Source organism: Schistocerca americana, chromosome 8 (genome assembly GCF_021461395.2).
Source record: "Schistocerca americana isolate TAMUIC-IGC-003095 chromosome 8, iqSchAmer2.1, whole genome shotgun sequence".
Taxonomy (NCBI): Eukaryota; Metazoa; Arthropoda; class Insecta; order Orthoptera; family Acrididae; genus Schistocerca; species Schistocerca americana.
The window spans coordinates 32,626,823-32,645,898 of record NC_060126.1 but is presented as its reverse complement, the minus strand read 5'-3'; the positions used below and the strand labels follow the sequence as shown (position 1 = coordinate 32,645,898).

Genomic DNA, 19,076 nt, shown 5'->3' with positions numbered 1-19,076 from the left:
CCTTCTTCGCTTCACATTTTCTCTTTGTACCGTCTACATCCCTCCAACATTTGGTTTCCCCAGGGCGGAATTCCTCCAGCTTAATGGGCGACTCCCTCATCCCGTTTTGCTGCTTGGTTACTTTAATGCACACCAACCCCTTTGGGGCTCTTGGCAAACATATGAGAGAGGCGCCGCCCTTTTCGCTGACCTTATAAATCAACTTTGACCTCATCTGCCTTAACACTGGAGCACCCAAGTTTGCACTGCCCAGCTTGCCCATCATTTTGAGTGGTCCATTCTCTCTAACACATGCTTGAGCGACCATTCCCCGTATGCTATCCTTTTGCTGATTCCTACACCACCTACATGTAAACCGAATTGGCAGCTTTCGAAGGGCGACTGTGGGGCTTTACTCCTCCCTGGAAACCTTTGACGAGCTACATATTCCCAGTTGTGATGACCAGGTACAACCGTTATCCTTACCGCCACAGAGCTCCCCCCCCCCCCCCCCCCCACCACCTCCAGGGGGTCAACAACTCTTTTGTGGATAGGTGCATGCCAAGCACAGGACCCCAAGCTAGTGCAACTCTCTTCTCTCTTTCGTTTCCCAGCTACATGCCTTCCTTTTCCACATCTCTCCCTGTCCCCGATCCCCCCCCCCCCCCCCCAACCCTTTTCTTTCCCCTTCCCTGCATCCCTTCCCTTCCCCTTCCCCCTCTCGTGAGGAGTTTGTTTTATGCCTATGTCCAGAGACGGACACTTGTGACTGTAAGACGTAGTTTCTCTTCTTTTATCTCTATACTGGAAAGTCTCTGTCCTTACTTTGTCCTTCTCTTTTCCTTGAGTCTACTCTTTACCTTCTTCTCTGCTGCGGCATTTGAGAATTCTTCCCTTCTTTTTTTTTTTTTTTTTTTTTTTTTCCCTGTGCGTGTCTTAAGGCCGACTCACGCGTTCCCACACGTAGCTCATGATGGGGTAATGCGTAATTCCCTGCCCCGGGTAGACAAGTAGGACACAGATCTACATCTACATCCATACTCTACAAGCCACCTGATGGTGTGTGGCAGAGGGTACCCTGAGTACCTCTATCGGTTCTCCCTTCTATTCCAGTCTCGTATTGTTTGTGGAAAGAAGGATTGTCGGTATGCTTCTGTGTGGGCTCTAATCTCTCTGATTTTATCCTCATGGTCTCTTCGCGAGATATACGTACAAGGGAGCAATATACTGCTTGACTCTTCGGTGAAGGTATGTTCTCGAAACTTTAACAAAAGCCCATACTGAGCTACTGAGCGTCTCTCCTGCAGAGTCTTCCACTGGAGTTTATCTATCATCTCCATAACGCTTACGCCATTACTAAATGATACTGTAACGAAGCGCACTGCTCTCCGTTGGATCTTCTCTCTCTCTTCTATCAACCCTATCGGGTACGAATCCCACACTGCTGAGCAGTATTCAAGCAGTGGGCGAACAAGCGTACTGTAACGTACTTCCTTTCTTTTCAGATTGCATTTCCTTAGGATTCTTCCAATGAATCTCAGTCTGGCATCTGCTTTACCGACGATCAACTGATGTGTTGGTATATGTGCCAACACCTTGTAGAAAGAGGAGGCCGAAATATACGCTATCTAACGCAGACGGGCGTGAATTCTGGAACAGGATAAGTAGTGAAAGCTAATAAGAAAAGTATGCAGCTCCTCGAATACTTAACTTTTATTTATCCTTGTTGTATACATCGTTCTTCTTGTTGAGACATTTCATACGATAACTATCAAACTATGTAAGGCTAATGGCGCCTTGCTAGGTCGTAGCCATGGACTTAGCTGAAGGCTATTCTAACTGTCTCTCGGCAAATGAGAGAAAGCTTCGTCGGAGTAGTCGCTAGCAAAGTCGTCGTACAACTGGGCCTGCCTTGTGGTGGCGCTCGGTCTGCGATCACACAGTGGCGACACGCAGGTCCGACATGTACTAAATGGACCGCGGCCGATTTAAGCTACCACCTAGCAAGTGTGGTGTCTGGCGGTGACACCACATTCCTCCCCCGCAAATCGGCGTATGCGATGAGGTGGGGAGCCTAACAACAGGCAAGGCTGTGCCACCCGCACCCGGCCATTTGGTCCGAGGGGAGCTAGGAAACGCCTGAAAACCTAGTCCAGGGTGCACGTCAACATGCGGTGTACGCGCTCGTAAATAGACAGGAGGGGCCGAATGGTCGACCTCCATTGCGTCGGGGTATCCGACGCGCGAAGACGCCATGTGGTCCGGAGCGGGCAAGAGTTCCATGGCGGAGGACGGCTGGTCACGGGAAGCGCTCGGCGGCGCGTGACCCAGGGAGGCGCTTGGCGGCTGCAGCGAAGCGTCCACTGCGGGCGGCGCCGGCGGGAGAACAGGCGGCGGCGGTGGCGGTTGCGGCGGCGCGCCGCGCCGGCATGGGGCAAAATGGAAGGCATCGTCGGTAACACCTGGGGATGAGGCGAGCCAGTAGATGGGTCCCCAGGGCGCTGACCGGACGGCACCGTCGCTGAAAGCAGACGGGGAGCGGCAGAACCCGTGCGACGACAAAGGCGCAGCTGATTGTGATGCCGACGCATCTCACCAGAGGCCCCCAAAACCAAATACATCGCGCGGCCGAGGCAGCGAAGAATGCGCCCTGCAAGCCAACGCCGTGAACCCCGATAGTTGCGATAAAATACAACGTCGCCTTGAGCAAAAGCAGAAGTCTGCCGCTGCACAGGAACCTGATGCGGCGGGTGCAGCAAAGACATCAAGGTTCGATGAGGACGACCATGGAGCAACTTAGCCGGGGAGCGACCATCTCGGGGCCGAGAGCGATACGATGACAAAAAGAGCAACAAGGCGTCCTCCCGAGAATGCGACTCTTTCAACTTCAACATCTGTGACTTGAAAGTCCGGACCAATTGTTCAGCGGCACCGTTTGACTGAGGCGAAAACGGCGCGGATGTGAGATGTTGAATACCATTGGCCTGGCAGAATGACTGAAATTCTGCGGACATGAATTGTGGGCCATTATCGGAAACAATAGTCTGCGGAAGACCTTCAATGCAAAGATAGCAGACAATGCTTGGATGGTGGCAGAGGACGTCGTGGAAGACATTCGGACAACAAAAGGAAAATTACTGAAGGCATCTACCAGAACCAACCATCGAGCATTCCAGAATGGACCAGCAAAGTCGATGTGCAAGCGTTGCCAAGGGGAAGTGGCTTGTGGCCATGCAAAGACTTTCCGCGGCGGTGCGGATTGTTGTTCGGCACACGCCATGCAAGAAGAACACATATTCGTAATCGCAGCATCGATTCCGAACCAAGTACAGTGCTGACGAGCAAGTTGTTTCATTCGCACTATACCCCAATGTCCTTGGTGAAGAAGCCGTAAAACAGAGGACTGTAACGAACTTGGGACCACGACTCTGGACTGATCATTATCAGAACGCAACAACAAAACACCACGTCGAACAAAAAGTCTCTCCTTGTGAGCAGAAAATCAGCGAACCAACGGATCCTCGATCCGAGACTTTGACAAAGGCCATTGCGTAGCAACAAAACGCAAAACGGTAGCAAGGACAGGGTCAGCAGCTGTGGCTGTAGCTACACGACGAAAATCAATCGGAAACGATTCGACCACTTCATCGGTTTCCGAATCAATGAACATGCAAGCAAGTTCGGAAGAATCGAATGCTTTATCCTCAGCAACAGGCAAACTGGACAACGCATCGGCGTTTCCGTGCTTAGCAGTGGACCGATACAAGATATCGTAGCGGTACTGCGAGAGGAAAATAGACCAGCGAATGAATTTCTGCGCTGTACGCGGAGGTACAGGCTTGTTTGGATGAAAAAGCGATGTCAAAGGTTTGTGGTCTGTGATGATGGTAAAGTGACGACCATACGAGAAATCATGAAACTTTGTAACACCAAATACGAGAGCCAATGCTTCTTTCTCGATCTGTGAATAATTTCTTTGCGCAGACGAGAGCAATTTGGACGCAAAGGCAATAGGGCGATCATGCGAGCCAACTTTGTGCGCAAGCGCAGCACCAATCCCGAAATCCGATGCATCTACCATCAACAAAAGGGGTTTCTGGGGATCGAAGGGCGTAAGCCAAGTATTTGAAAGCAACGCCGATTTCAACTGGCGAAAGGCGCGTTCGCATTCCGTCGTCCAGACGAACGGAACACCTGTACGGCGTAAGCGATGAAGCGGAGCTGAAAGAAGAGGCATTGCGCAGAAAGCGATGATAATAGTTAATTTTACCCAACACACTCTGTAGCTGCTTCATATTTTGTGGTGAAGGCAAATCTTGTATGGCACGGAGGTGCTCTGGACTCGGATGTATGCCTTGGGCATTGATGACATGTCCCAGGTATGGTAAGTCACGAGCAAAAAACACACATTTGTCCTTCCGCAAGCGAAGACCATGTTGGCGCAATACCTGAAATAATGTTCGTAGGTGTGCTAAATGCTCGTCTGCCGTCTTTCCGGAGATCACAATATCGTCCAGATAGTTCACAGCAGTAGGGACCGACGCACAAACAGTTTGTAAATATTGCTAATCCAATGTGCTTTGCACGCGTGGGTTCGAATCCCATCCTCGTCGCCAATGATGTGTTGGTAAATGTGCCAACACCTGGTAGATAGAGTAGGCCGAAATGCACGCTATCTAACGCAGACGGGCGTGAATTCTGGAACAGGATAAGTAGTGAAAGCTAATAAGAAAAGTATGCAGCTCCTCGAATACTTAACTTGTATTTATCCCAGTTGTACGACGACTTTGCTAGCGACTACACTGACGAAGCCTTTCTCTCATTTGCCGAGAGACAGTTAGAATAGCCTTCAGCTAAGTCCATGGCTACGACCTAGCAAGGCGCCATTAGCCTTACATAGTTTGATAGTTATCGTATGAAATGTCTCAACAAGAAGAACGATGTATACAACAAGGATAAATACAAGTTAAGTATTCGAGGAGCTGCATACTTTTCTTATTAGCTTTCACTACTTATCCTGTTCCAGAATTCACGCCCGTCTGCGTTAGATAGCGTGCATTTCGGCCTACTCTATCTACCAGGTGTTGGCACATTTACCAACACATCATCAACTTCATATGATCATTCCATTTTAAATCACTCCTAATGCGTACTCCCAGATAATTTATGGAATTAACTGCTTCCAGTTGCTGACCTGCTATTTTGTATCTATCTTTCTATGTATTCGCAGCACATTACACTTGTCTACATTGAGATTCAATTGCCATTCCCTGCACCATGCACAATTCGCTGCAGATCCTCCTGCATTTCAGTACAATTTTCCATTGTTACAACCTCTCGATACACCACAGCATCATCTGCAAAAAGCCTCAGTGAACTTCCGATGTCATCCACGAGGTCGTTTACATATATTGTGAATAGAAACGGTCCTATGACACTCCCCTGCAGCACACCTGAAATCACTCTTACTTCGGAAGACTTCTCTCCATTGAGAATGACATGCTGCGTTCTGTTATCTAGGAACTCTTCAATCCAATCACACAATTGGTCTGATAGTCCATATGCTCTTACTTTGTTCATTAAACGACTGTGGGGAACTGTATCGAACGCCTTGCGGAAGTCAAGAAACACAGCATCTACCTGTGAACCCGTGTCTATGCCCCTCTGAGTCTCGTGGACGAATAGTGCGAGCTGGGTTTCACATGACACACAAATACCCCCTGGTAAAGGCCAGGCCCAGGGAGGGGTGATTACCCGAGCTGGTACCTTCCGAATGTGCCGATTGGTCCCTCCATCCTTTCCTAGGGAGATGTGACCTGAGGTGTGGACAGTCACCTAATGTGGGAGTGACCTCAGAGAGGGCCCACACTGGGAAGTAATGCACCATCAGAGACGTCGGTAATCTTGGGGGATACTTTCACAATGGTTTCTTCTACTTCTACTTCTATGATGTCTGCCCACAAGAGAAAGTTAGATGAGTCTCAGCCATGGACAATTCTTCCATCAGTGCTAAAGTTCCTAATTGTTTCTTAGTCTGACGAAGGTCAAGACTTCTCCACAGTCAACCCTTTCATTATCCAGAAAGGTGTCAACACAGTTGAAGGTCCTGTAAAGTCTTGTTCCCAGTTACAAAATGGCACCTTGTTAGAAAGAGACAGTGCCCTCTAGATACATAAATTGCTTCCAACTACACTGCTACACACGTTCCCAGTCAGGGTGGAAGTGCACCATACTTAAATTCATTGTGCTGGATGATTTACACAAGATCACTCGACGGATTATCAACTGAGGACATTCAAAATTTCTTGTCTGATCAGGGCATAACAGTCGTACATCGAGTCATGAAGAAGGTTGAAAAAGAATTCGTACCGACCCGCACTCTCTTCTTGACATTTGACAGAGTTCAACTACCATCGAACATTAAAGCAGGATATGAGATAATTTCAGTTCGCCCTTACATCCCCAACCCTATGCATTGCTATCGGTGTCAGCAGTTTAATTATGCCAGCCAGTCGTGTTCCAATACAGCCAAATGCATAACCTGTGGCAGCGATGCCCATGAGGGTGATTGTCGACCTCCATCCCCTCGATGCATCAACTGTTTGGGTGACCAAGCAGCCTCCTCCAGAGATTGGCCTATTTTTAAAGATGAACAAATTATTCAGGAAGCTAGAGTGAAGGAAAAGGTGTCTTACTTTGCTGCTTGTAAGTTATTTGCCAGTAGATAGCCACTGTGCTCCCAGTGGATAAATATAGCACTGTCCTTGCCTCTCCTCGAACTACTAAGGAGGTAGCCATGCGATCTCACCTTTAGCGCCACAGTTGTCAGATCGGCGTGCCCATTATCCCCACTATCATCTGCTCACTCTAAGAGTCAACCTTCATTGGTTCCTGCTAAATCACGGTCCCCAAAATTGGACGCCCAGACTTCCAATAAAGAGCCTTCTCATGAAGATCTTTCACACACCCTGATCTCACAACCATTGACTCCTCCCTCATCTCAACGTCCTGCTTCCAAGAAGGCTCATAAGAAACAAAGTTCCTCTCCTTCCCTGCCACGGCGTCTCTCTTTTGCAGCGCCACCCAGTGGTAGCCACCCTCGGCCGTCTTCTGTTTCGCCAAGACCCACCACTGGCAGCCTATCAACCAGCCAATCACTGGGACCCGAACAACCTACGGATCAGGATCTTCTGCCTTTGGCTGAATGTCGTTCCACACTGTCAGCCACCGGCTATCAGTGGTCTTTGAGTTGATGGCAACTGTGGTGAGATTTTCCCCTTTTCTGTCCACCCTATGTCCATTATCCATTGGAATATCTGTGGAATTCGCTCCATTGGAATGAATTGTTGATCCTCTTATGATCCTACTCCCAGGTTATCTTCGGTCCATGTCCCCATGATCACTTTGTCATCCCTCACTTCCACTCAGTCTGGTTTGATCTCCTGTCTGTTGATGGTGCTCCGGCACACGGGGGCTAGAGATTCTTCTCCATGATACTATCCATTGTCACCCAATCCCCTTAAACAGTTCCTTCCAAGCTGTCGCTGTATGTCTTTCCCTTTCTGGATACACCTTCTCCCTTTGTACCATATCGATTCTGTCGTCCACACCAATGGCAAGAGCCAATCTTCTTCATCTTCTTGGTCAGCTACAACACTGCCCCCACCCCCCACCCCCTCTCCCGCCCTATTTCCTCGCATTTCACCTTTACTGCACCGTATCCCGGTCCTTGGTGGACTGAAGTGTGGCAAGATGCAATTCACGGGCGGAGGTGTGGTCTCCGCATTTTTCACCATCATCCTACAATGTAGAACTGCATTCGTTATAGACAGTTGCGTGCACAGTATCGTTGCGTTCTTCATTATAGCAAAAAATTCAGCTGGATTTCATTTATTGCTTCTATTAACAGTTGCACTCCCTCTTCCATTGTGTTGGCCGACCTCTGACGACTCTCCGGGACCAAGATCCAGTCCCAAATTTCTAGTGTGACCTTAGGAGATGTTGTTGTGGACCCCATTACTGTCTCCAACACCTTGGGCTGCATTTTGTGAAGATTTGAAGCTCCACCCACTATCACCCTGCCTTCCTCGATAGGAAACGAGTGGAGGAGGCTCGGGTGGTACCCTTCTCTTTTCAGAATCCTGAATGCTAAAATGTCGCCTTTACTATGAGGGAGCTAGATCATGCTCTCATTTCATCCTGATGTTCTGCCCAAGGGCCGGACAGTGTTCACATTCAGATGTTACAGCAGCTCTCTCTTGCAGGCAAGCATTTTCTCCTTCATACATACTGTCGACTCTGGGTAGATGACATGTTTCCCAGGTGCTGGTGTGGAGACATAGCTAAGGCTGATAAGGACAAACACCTTCTTTCTAGCTACTGCCCCATTTCTCTCACCAGATGTAATTGCAAGGTGATGAAACATATAATTCATGTCCTGGCTGGTATGGTGGCTTGAGTCTCGCAATTTACTAACCACAGCACAATGTGGATTTTGAGCACACTGTTCTGCAACTGACCGTCTTGTCACTTTGTGTTCCATTTCATGAATGAATGGTTTTCTGTGGAAACACCAGACTGCAGCCGTGTTTTTCGAATTGGAGAAAGCCTGTGACACCTGCAGGGGAACTGGCATACAGAGTTTTCAAGTTACATGTAGGTTCTGCCTTGTGGGCCACCTTTGTCCAGGAAAGCGGGGTGCTTCATAGCTCCGTTCTGAATGTTGTCCTCTTTGCTATTGCCATTAACCCTATTATGGCCTGTCTCCAGGTGGGTATCTCTGGCTCTCTCTTTGTTGACAATTTTGGAGTCTGTTGTAGTTCTCCATAGACTCGTCTCCTTCAGCAGTATCTTCAGCAATGTCTCAATTGGCTTTACTCGTGGAGCATCTACAACGGCTTTTTCTTTTCCACTGATAAAACTTTGAATTTCTGGTGGCATGATGGGTTTATTCCACTGTCTTTACATCTTGGGCATGTTGCTCTTCTTCCGTTCACTGAAACTACGAAATTCCTGGGGATCATACTTGATAGGAAACTTTCTTTATCTTCCCACGTGTTTTACCTGGTCATCCACTGTACCTGGCCAACCACTCTACCCGGTCCTTCAGTGTCCTTGTGTCCTCAGCGGTTCTTCCTGAGGAGAAGACCTGACCACCCTCCTCCATTTGTACCGATCCCTTGCCTGTTCACAGGTAGACTACAGGTATTTCATTTATGCATCTGCATATCCATCCATCTTACATAGTTTAAATACAGTACAGCATTGTGGCATACATTTGGCCACTGGCACCTTTTGAACTAGCCCGGTTTAGAGTCTGTATGCAGAAGCTGCCGAACCACTGCTGTCATACTGACATCATATTCTCTACAGCAGGTATGTATGCCATTTGTCTGCTATGTCCGGCCACCCATCTGTGCCGCCTCCTTCGATGACCCTTTTGACTGCTAGTATGGAGCGTGTCCTTCGTCTCTGTTATCTCCTGGAGTTCCTGTTCGGCTATTGCTACTGCAGCTTAACCACATGTTATCTGCTGCTTTCCCAGTGGGTGTGGGGCTTCATCTATTGGTGTAAGTTTCTCGATCTTTGCACGGAACTTAGCGATAGTTCTTATGTATACACTGATGGCTCTCAGACTGACCATGATGTTGGATGTGGCTTCCCCATTGGCACTGACTATTTTCGGTATCAGCTTCTGGAACACTGCTCAGTATTTACAGCAGAGCTCTTCACCCTGTATCAGGCCACACAGTACATCCGGTGACACAGGCTTATCAATTGTGCCATCTGCTAGATTCTCTCGGTGCCCTTAAGAGCCCATGTGTGCTGTATGCAGTCCATCCCATATTGCAGTGTGTCCAAGAAAGCTTCCATTTGCTCAGTCTTGAGGGAGCCACTGTGATGTTTATGTGGATCCCTGGTCATGTTGGTTTGATGGGAAACGAGGCTGCTGATGCTGCTGATGCTGCTGCCAAGACTGCAGTCCTCCTAACTCGGTCACTAGTTCTTCCATTCCTTCTTATGATCTCCGTGTTGTTAGCAGGTGGCATCACTTTGGTATCACCACTGGTCTTCCCTTCATAGGAATAAGCTCTTGGGGATTAAACCTTTCCCAGCTGCTTGGCCAACCTCCTCTCAGCCCTCTTACCGCGAGGAGATCATCTTAGCAAGGTTGCATATTGGGCACTATCTTTTTAGCCATCACCATGTGTTAAGTGGTGATCGGCCACTGCTTTGTGCTCATTATAATCAATCTTCGACAGTTCACCATTTCCTGACTCAAAGTCCTTTTTTTAATCACTTGCTTTCTACTGTATGTTTGCTGTCTGAGGTGTCGTCCATTTTAGCAAACGGTGCTTGAGCTGTTGACTGTGTTTGACTTTTTATCCATCGTACCAGTATGGGAAAGGACATCTAATTTTTAATTCAGGACCTCCATTGTCTCTACGGCGTATTTTGCAGGTCTTTCTCCAAGACAAAGACCATGTGTTTAACAGTTTTTCCTTCTGTTGGGCTTAACGTGTAGTCGCTTTTAACAACTTTTTTGTCTTAGTGTTCTAATGTTCTGACATGGGTGCTTATGAACCTAGTTATTTTAGCACCCTAAAACAAAAGAAAAAACAAACAAAACAAAACCTATCTGCTACTTAAGATACTCAGAGGCAAGCATGCTAAAGTATCTGTAGCTATTATTGGCATAATATTACACTGCTGTGAAGATCAAGTCCGAAGATGAAAGCAAATGAAATTTTCAACATTAAAAATCAACTTCAAAAGAAAACATTTTCATAATGCCCCAAAAGGCAGTTGACTGCATAAATAGCTGAATACAAAAGTCTACTTTAAATTACTACTCTTCAACTTGTAAGTGTTCCACAGAAACACAAACTTGTTTATGTAAAGCAGCTTCCTCCAAAACATGAAGATTACTTTAACTGCTCTGTGAATCTGTATAATGATGCCAGTTTATCCAGACACTTGCACTGATCCCCAATGACAGTGAAATACCACACGCCTGAATTATCTAGAAAGAGACACTCCTGACACTCAGACAATAACACGATAAAGAAATAATTGTGAAAAGGATATTTATCGTAACATGTTGTTGTAATGACTCCGTTAGTGATCAAGGGAAGAACATTTTCATTTGCATGCATTATCACTGCTGTCTGTTCCAACAGTCTCTTCCGTTTAGAAGTACACGTCTAACACTCCAATCAGCTGGCAGTCATCTCCTAAATAGACAGGTCTATACATGTTTAAGCAGTTTACCTAAATTTTCTTTAAAATTCATGTTCCCAGGAAATGAAAATTGTTTTAAATTTTAAGGGCTTGTTCGAAGCTGGCAGCACCCCATAGTAAACAGTTAGTTGCCTCAACACCAACTGGTATTAGCTGTGTGCATAGTTGTGGTGAATAAACACAATAAAAATTAGCCCTTCTTTTAATCATAATATGCTGCAGATCCCTCAGATGGAAAGACTTTGCACAACTGTTGGAAGAAAGCACAGTTAAAATCTGTTACAAGAAAGAGAGCAGAAATCATTCATGAAAGTACCTTTTAATATGTATCTGTTGAACAATATTAAAAGCTTATTCTGAGTTCAAGCATAGTGAGGTATCTTGAACAAAATGGCAGGTAGGTAGGCAGTAGATAGATTTATTCATCTCATAACATACAATTTCAAATCATTGTTGATTTGATGTGTTGGTGACATATCAGCATTTTCTTATATTATGTTATGTTCATTTCTGAGATGTTTCTATGTAGTTCCATGTTACAGTTTCCAGTATGCAAAAGTAAATGTATAATTTCCTTGTTCATACTGTAAACTATCCTCAAAGAAGTTGTCAGTGGAATAGTAACTCTTTTCCGCCAGACGGGTATAGAGTGATCTTTTCAGTGACACTAAATCCTTGATATGACTGCCTTTTTCTTTTATTGTAAATTTTTAATCCATATACTCTGGTGTTTGGGCACTGAGTTTTAATGATGTGTTGAAAGTATAAAATTCTTTCTGTGATGATTGCTGCAGTTGTGGTCGAAATTGAAAGAGTTAAGTGTATGTTGACTTTTATACAAGAACAACAGTAAATCGTGTGTAAAGGGAAGGAATAGAGAGTGTGGTCGACATGATGTCCACTATTTGGCTACACATGTTCCAAATTGTGATATTATGAGTCTCATGACATTTGCTGAATTTCCCCACAACAAGATCATGCCGTAATGGATAACTCACTCAAAGCAAAAGTTATAGACTAACTTTCCGATGTCTAAGATTGTGACACCTGACAAAACATACATCGCAAAAGCTAGGCTGTTAAGTTCGTTTGCTAACCAGTTTGTATGTGCCTTCCAATTTAAATTTTTACCGAGTTTTAGGGATACGGACTGCATGTGGTTTGGTTCTGTGATATCCTCATTATTGCAAGTTACCTTTATTTCACTTCGTTCTAACAATTTAGCTTCAAATTGCATCCTTTTGGTTTTAGTTACATTTAGTTTCAGTCCCTTTTGATGAAACCAAGATTGAAATTTCTCTGAAGTATTTATGATACTTTCCGGAATTCTTTCAGGCACCTCATTTCCAATTAGAAGTGATTTCTCATCGTCAAGTAAAACTGAATTAACGCCAGTAGCAAGTGGTAGGTCATTTATGTAGAAAAGGAACAGGTGGGGATCTGATAATGAACTGTGTGGGAATCCTTGGACAATACTTTTCTGTTTTGAGAAGTAATTTCTTTAATTTGAAGTTGTAATTAATCTATCTGTTAAGAAAGAGATGAACCATTGTAAAGCAGTGTCACTGGTTCCATAGATCAAGTAATTTGCATAAAAGTAACAAGAGACTCACAGAATCGAAAGCCTGTGTTAGATGTACCTGTGACGTTTCTACCCTTATCTAGTGAGGAGCATATCTTTTCAGTAAACTCTTTGAATGAATTTACATTGCTTTTTCCGTCTTGGAATCTGAACTGGTTTGTAAAAATTATGTCATGTACTGTAAGAAATTTTTGAATTTGTTGTGCTGCAACCTTTTCAAACATTTTAGAAAGTACTGACAGAAGAGAGATAGGGCGGTAATTCCCCATATCTCCTGATGATCACTTTTTGAATAGTGATTGTATATTGTAATACATTTGGAAAACATCCTTGCTCAAAAGATTGGTTTATGATAACTGGCAGTGATTGTGAAATGGCATTAGAAGCTCTCTTGATTATAGATGTGGGTATTTCATACTACCCAAATGAGGCTTTGTTTTTTAAAGCAAAAATTTCAATTTCTATGGCCCTTTAGGCAGTTTTTTTTTTTTCTCCGAACTGTTTGAAAGATGTGTTCGGGTTGTTTCTCAAGCATATGAAATTCACATTGTCTTGATAGGCTTCTATATCTACATCCAACCTTACTATATTTAAGAAGAATTCATTTAGACAACTTGGCTCTGAAGAGAGACACACATTGAAAGAAGACTGCCTCATATCATCAGCTGTGGGACTGAGTTCTCTGTGAGATATGGACAAAACACCACATTTGCATCTCACCCTCTCGTGCACACACATGACTGATGTCATTTGCAGATGCCAATACTAGACTGCAATTGTGGCGAGCATCGAGCTCAGTTTGCGTTAGTATCAGAAGTACAGAAGAGATGTGGGCTGGAGAAAGGGGATTGGGGGGGGGGGGGGGGGGGGCATAGGAGGGTAGGGATGGGGAACGGCGTTGCAGTGCTGCTTGTGGGAGCATGTGAGTGGGTTGCTAGGTTCAGCATTAGGAGGCTGTGCTATGGTGGCAAAAGAGGAGAGAGGAAAAACGGAGAAGGGGAAGGAAAAACTGTACAGTCATGCCGGTTGGACAGAGGGTGTATGTGACAGACTGGAGTGGGAGTGCACTATTGCCTTAGATAACTGCTATCCACCAGCACTACAAGAAAAATGCATGACACCACCTCAAGAGACTGTTCATACTCTTCCTCTTGTACTCTCACTATGAACTATCACCATCTAGCAGCACTACTAGAAAAGTGAATGTATGTGTTTGTTTAAATCTGATGAAGGACATAGGCTGATAGCTTCTTTAAATGTGCCTCTCTGCCACTCAGTGCCTCCTCTATCTGCTGAGTAGCAATCTATCCTATTTTATATTGTTGTATTTTCTGTTGTTGGTTTTTAACTCAGTCATTTGAGATAAAATAAGTTTTATCTTCATCTTATCAATTTTGTTCCTACTGCAACACGTATTCCCAGACTCGCTTAATGAGTCATATCAAATATGACAATCGTGGAATTTTTCTCTCTGGGATGAATTTTTACGAGTGCTCATGATGGGAAGTTTCCTCTGCAATGCACTCCACAGTGATTCGTGGCATGCCAGAGTAGGTGTAGTATTTCTCTCTCCAAGAGGGTTTAAATAATGTTTTAATCAGTACACTGGTAAAAGAAGCCAGAGAGAGAGAGAGAGAGAGAGAGAGAGAGAGAGAGAGAGAGAGAGAGAGAGAGAGAGAGAGAGAGAGAGACTCGGGTGTTCCTGTGGGTTGATCATCGAAATATTGTGCATATAATGGAAACAACAGTTCAACTGAACACCCAGAAATACAACATTAATCCTTCTGATTCGTTTTCCTCTTTGTTTGTGAAGTAATTTTTGGTAAAAGGAATGAGCTTAGTACAGTTTTTTGTTAGAAATCGTTGTGATAAGTACAGCATACTTAATTTTTTAGTTACATCAGTTGTTTTAAATTCTACAGCGTTCAGAAGATTTCTTAAAATATTTAAATATTTAGAAACATTTAACATTGTTTATTTGGAGCTGTGATGCATTCCATAGCTTAATGTTTCTGCAAAGCAACTGATAACTATGTGCCAATCATGATAATTGTAACTGTTTTATATATGTTAGGGCAGACCATTGCAACATGTTTTTGATGCAAGATTTTTTTCACGATTATGATGAAGACTGTAATATTCACTTTTATTTTTTATGCTTAGAGTTTATATTTATAAGTTTATCATTACTTACATATTGCAGTATATATAGTAACACACTTTTATGATTACAGTGTGACTGCTGTAAGATTTCAGAGCCAGGAACTATTCTGCCATCTATGGTTGACCTTTGCATCGCATTTAAGCTACACTTGGAAAGTGGGCGTTTCATTTCACTTGCTGATTGGCTTCAGGCTTTTGCAGCTGTAGCAAATCCTGCAGAAGATTGTGATGATGGTGATGAAGACAGCCCTAACTCAAATATTGATCCTCATATACAGTATCCTTTCACTAAAAAATTTCATTTGTTACATTGATTATTCATTTATTCAATTTTTACAAATTATTTTGTCTTTACTGTGTTAAATTAAGCAGTAGCTTTACAAATGCTCACCTCATACTTCTTGTGTACGATGAATTTGAAACAAGATTTTAATACAGCCCCAGAAAAGTGCTGTCAAAAATTTCTCTTGTAGTGGCCAGTAACCTGAAAGGAAATTGCTCATCCTTTGATACTTTCCTAACACATTACTTTTTGGCAAAGTTTTGCACAACTATCCGTTTATGTACTTGTTTTCTCAGTAAGTGTGTTGTGATTCTATGTAATTTGGGACAAATTTTGTTGCTTTGACACATTGTAAAGAAAGGAGATTGTGTGTGTGCAATTATTTTTCCTTCCATTCAAGTTTATTGATGATTCAGCCAGCCAGACTTTGAAAGGGTAATTCCACGACTCGAATGAAAGTCGTAAATGTTTCAAAGACCTATGACAGAGACTTCAAATCTGCCTTACTTGAACACATAACAAAATGCAACTCTGCCATAGCTTGTGTTGACACCAAAGCTGGAGTTTTATTGTATCTTTTCTGTAGACTGCTATCAGAGTTGCATAGAGGATGTTACAGCCCTTAACTTCCATGTTGTAATTGCTCTTGAACTGTTCCTCTTTCACCAAATCTACACGGTATTTTCCAGGCATATTTGTCATTGAATATGGTCCCTACTGATGACATACATGATATTCCAGTTCTGTGATTATATCTTGAACAGCTCTATGTTCAAAATATAGGAAATTTGTCATTTGTTGCACATATTTGGTTGTTTGCTGTAACCAGTTTGTTGACCAATCTCATGTCCTTGTCTGAGGTAGCAGAATGAGGGTGGGTTTTTGTGCGATAGCTCTCAGTGTAGCCTCTTTCATACAAAATGAGATATATGTTGTAGAGTAATATTCATAATAAATGAATAAAGTTTCAGAATGTAATGGCTCTTATTCTGTACTCTCTCTTGGTTGTGAAAATTTGTATGCAACAAATCTGTTATGTTTCTGCAATGAAATATGAGCTTTATTTATTGATTATTTTTCCTTAGTGAAATTACAGAGCCCGATTTACTCAAGCTGTAAATGAACTTCAGTTACTTGGATTTATACGAACCACCAAAAGGAAAATGGACCATGTTGCAAGACTGACGTGGGGTAGCTGCTAAGAGCTGTGCTCAGTAATCAACAGTTGGCTTTCACTTTTTATGAGAGCATCTACACACACTGAGAGACAGAATGATGTTTGTTTTCTGTAACAGTGAAAATAGAGGTTAATAGGGATGTAGTATATGTATTACAAGATGTGTGTTGCAAGGATAACTGTTGTAGAACCTCATGGAGAGAGAAAAAAAAAAATTCTATTTTTATTTGTCAAAAACATTTCCACCTAAACCTTTCAACAATGTAAATGAACAGAAATAGGAGATGCACACTTCTGTATGATACTAATGTTTCCCATTGTTTTTGTTATCACTTAACCAGAAATAATAAGAATAAAAGTTGGGAGATAACAATTTGTAATTAAGTTTTTCTGACTTTTTCCATGGTAATTCTGACCTGCACTAAATTTTATAAAATGTAAAGGACAATGAATGCATCAGACTATATGCTGAGTGTATTGTGCAGTCTTACCAGTGCATCATTTATACTGGATATCCCAGTTTTTCTATTTTTTGCTTTTGTCTTAAACCACAATACATTAACATGACAGCAATATTCAGTTTGTAACTGATCTCTATGGGCAGTTAATCGTGGTAGATTTTTCAGCAGCATTAGAATCCAACTTTGTCCATAATGAATGTTACTGATTTTGAGCAAATTAATTGCGAAAAATCTGATTCTGCCTTAACACCAAACAGAATGTGTGGTCTGTCATTTGTGCCAAAGGTTTTTCTCAAAGAATATTATAGCACTACATTTACTACTGTTCGTATTTTCTAATAATCACATATGTGTGTGGAATATATTACTTTTATGAACTTAGTGCATTGTAAAATATTTCATAAATATGAAAGTTCTGATAAAAAGAAATGAGATTAAGCATCTACTTGTTGTCTTTTTTGCCTTGAATAGTGTCTTTTGCACTGTGAGTTTCATCAGAATTCTTCAAATCGATGACAGTGGACAATCGGTTAATTGCAGGCGGATTCTTGGGCTCTACCAGAGATTGTTGAGTAAAAGTAACAACATTGAGGAAATAATACTGACTTTACAAGTTTGAATACATTGAAAATATGTTGAATTAGTGATAGCTGCCTTCAAAGTAGGACTGTTTTAGTCCACATACATCTGCATCTCGTTTTCTGTGCACCATGGCAGGAACTATAAAGTTTCTGCCTTTAAGATCATATGTGTAGTAAAGTGATCATCCATCGCCTCTGAGTAGATTGATGTTTATGGAGCTAGAAACATTATGCACTTACACACCATGACAGTTAGTTCACTAATAATACAAGTAGTCATGTTCCATTTCTGTTGGACCATGTAATAAAATTTAGGTGGGCATAATATTTATTTAACTTTTCCAAAACATTTGAAAACATTGTTTTCAACCATACAGGTGCTGTGTGAGAATGTAGTGCAGGGCACCATCTTGTGAATTAACATTTACATATTTTTATTATGTTAATTTGTATCCTCCATACAAAAAGTTGAATTGCAAGTCTTGTACTTTGTCAGGTGTTTTTGACTGGGCAAAAGTAAGATGACATAACAAGAGAATATCGGCAAAAGTAAAACACTTTTCTTTGAAATTGTCATCTAATGTTTTTCAACCATATCTAAATGATTAAAAGTGCGGAAAAAGTTCATAAAAATATGTATATAACACAGGAAGAATATTGTGACAATACAGTATGAAGTGCTATCAGAATGGAAGGTCTGCCACATAATGCCACTCTGTAAAATTAAGACATAAATAACAATAATTAAGAAATAATATTTCACCATACAGAAAATGTCATACTTCTACATCTACGTCTACATAGACACTCCGCTAGCCACCGTATGGTGCATGGCAGAGGGTACCATGTACTACCACTACATGTCATTCGTTTCCTGTTCCACTTGCATTTAGAGCAAGGGAAAAACAACTGTCTATATGCCTCCATATGAGCCCTGATTTCTCGTATTTTATCTCTGTGGTCCTTGGCGGCAGTAGAATCATACAGCAGTTGGCTTCAAATGCCAGTTCTCCACATTTTCTCAATAGTGTTTCTCGAAAAGAATGTTGTCTTCCCTCGAGGGATTTCCATTTGAGTTCCCTAAGCATCTCCATAAGGACCCGTGGTCTAGGGGTAGCGTCTTTGATTCATAATCAAAACGTCTTCGGTCCCAGGTTCGATCCCCGCCACTGACTAAATTTTGATAAATAATCAGCATTGGCGGCCGAAGACTTCCGGCATAAGAAGTCAGCCTCATTCTGCCAACGGCCTTTTCAAAGAGGGCGGAGGAGCGGATAGAGGTTCAGGGCACTCTCTTGTCCTAGGGGTGGGAAATTGCCCCTAAAGGTGGAAGAATCAGCAATGATCAACGACATGAGGATGCAGATGGCAATGAAAACCACTGCATTAAAGACACGTAACGTGTATCCACAGGACATGTGGCCTGTAATTGAAGTGTCATGATGACCTCTCCATTGGCAAAAGATTCCGGAATAGTCCCCCATTCGGATCTCCGGGAGGGGACTGCCAAGGGGGAGGTTACCATGAGAAAAAGATTGAATAATCAACGAAAGGATAACGTTCTACGAGTCGGGGTGTGGAATGTCAGAAGCTTGAACGTGGTAGGGAA

The 19,076-nt window shown here is 43.0% G+C and overlaps 1 protein-coding gene across 2 annotated transcripts in view; it reads left to right on the top strand.

Annotated features, from left to right (window-relative positions):
- LOC124545117 (origin recognition complex subunit 3) overlaps nucleotides 1–17,324 on the top strand; it is a 138,093-nt gene extending 120,769 nt beyond the window's left edge. For both annotated transcript variants that reach the window (XM_047123934.1, XM_047123935.1), the window contains 2 exons: nucleotides 15,037–15,242; nucleotides 16,345–17,324. In XM_047123934.1, coding sequence (XP_046979890.1) covers nucleotides 15,037–15,242; nucleotides 16,345–16,450 — 312 coding nt within the window. In that variant the 3' untranslated portion in view covers nucleotides 16,451–17,324. The remainder of the gene's footprint in view (nucleotides 1–15,036; nucleotides 15,243–16,344) is intronic.
- The last annotated feature ends 1,752 nt before the right edge of the window (nucleotides 17,325–19,076 follow it).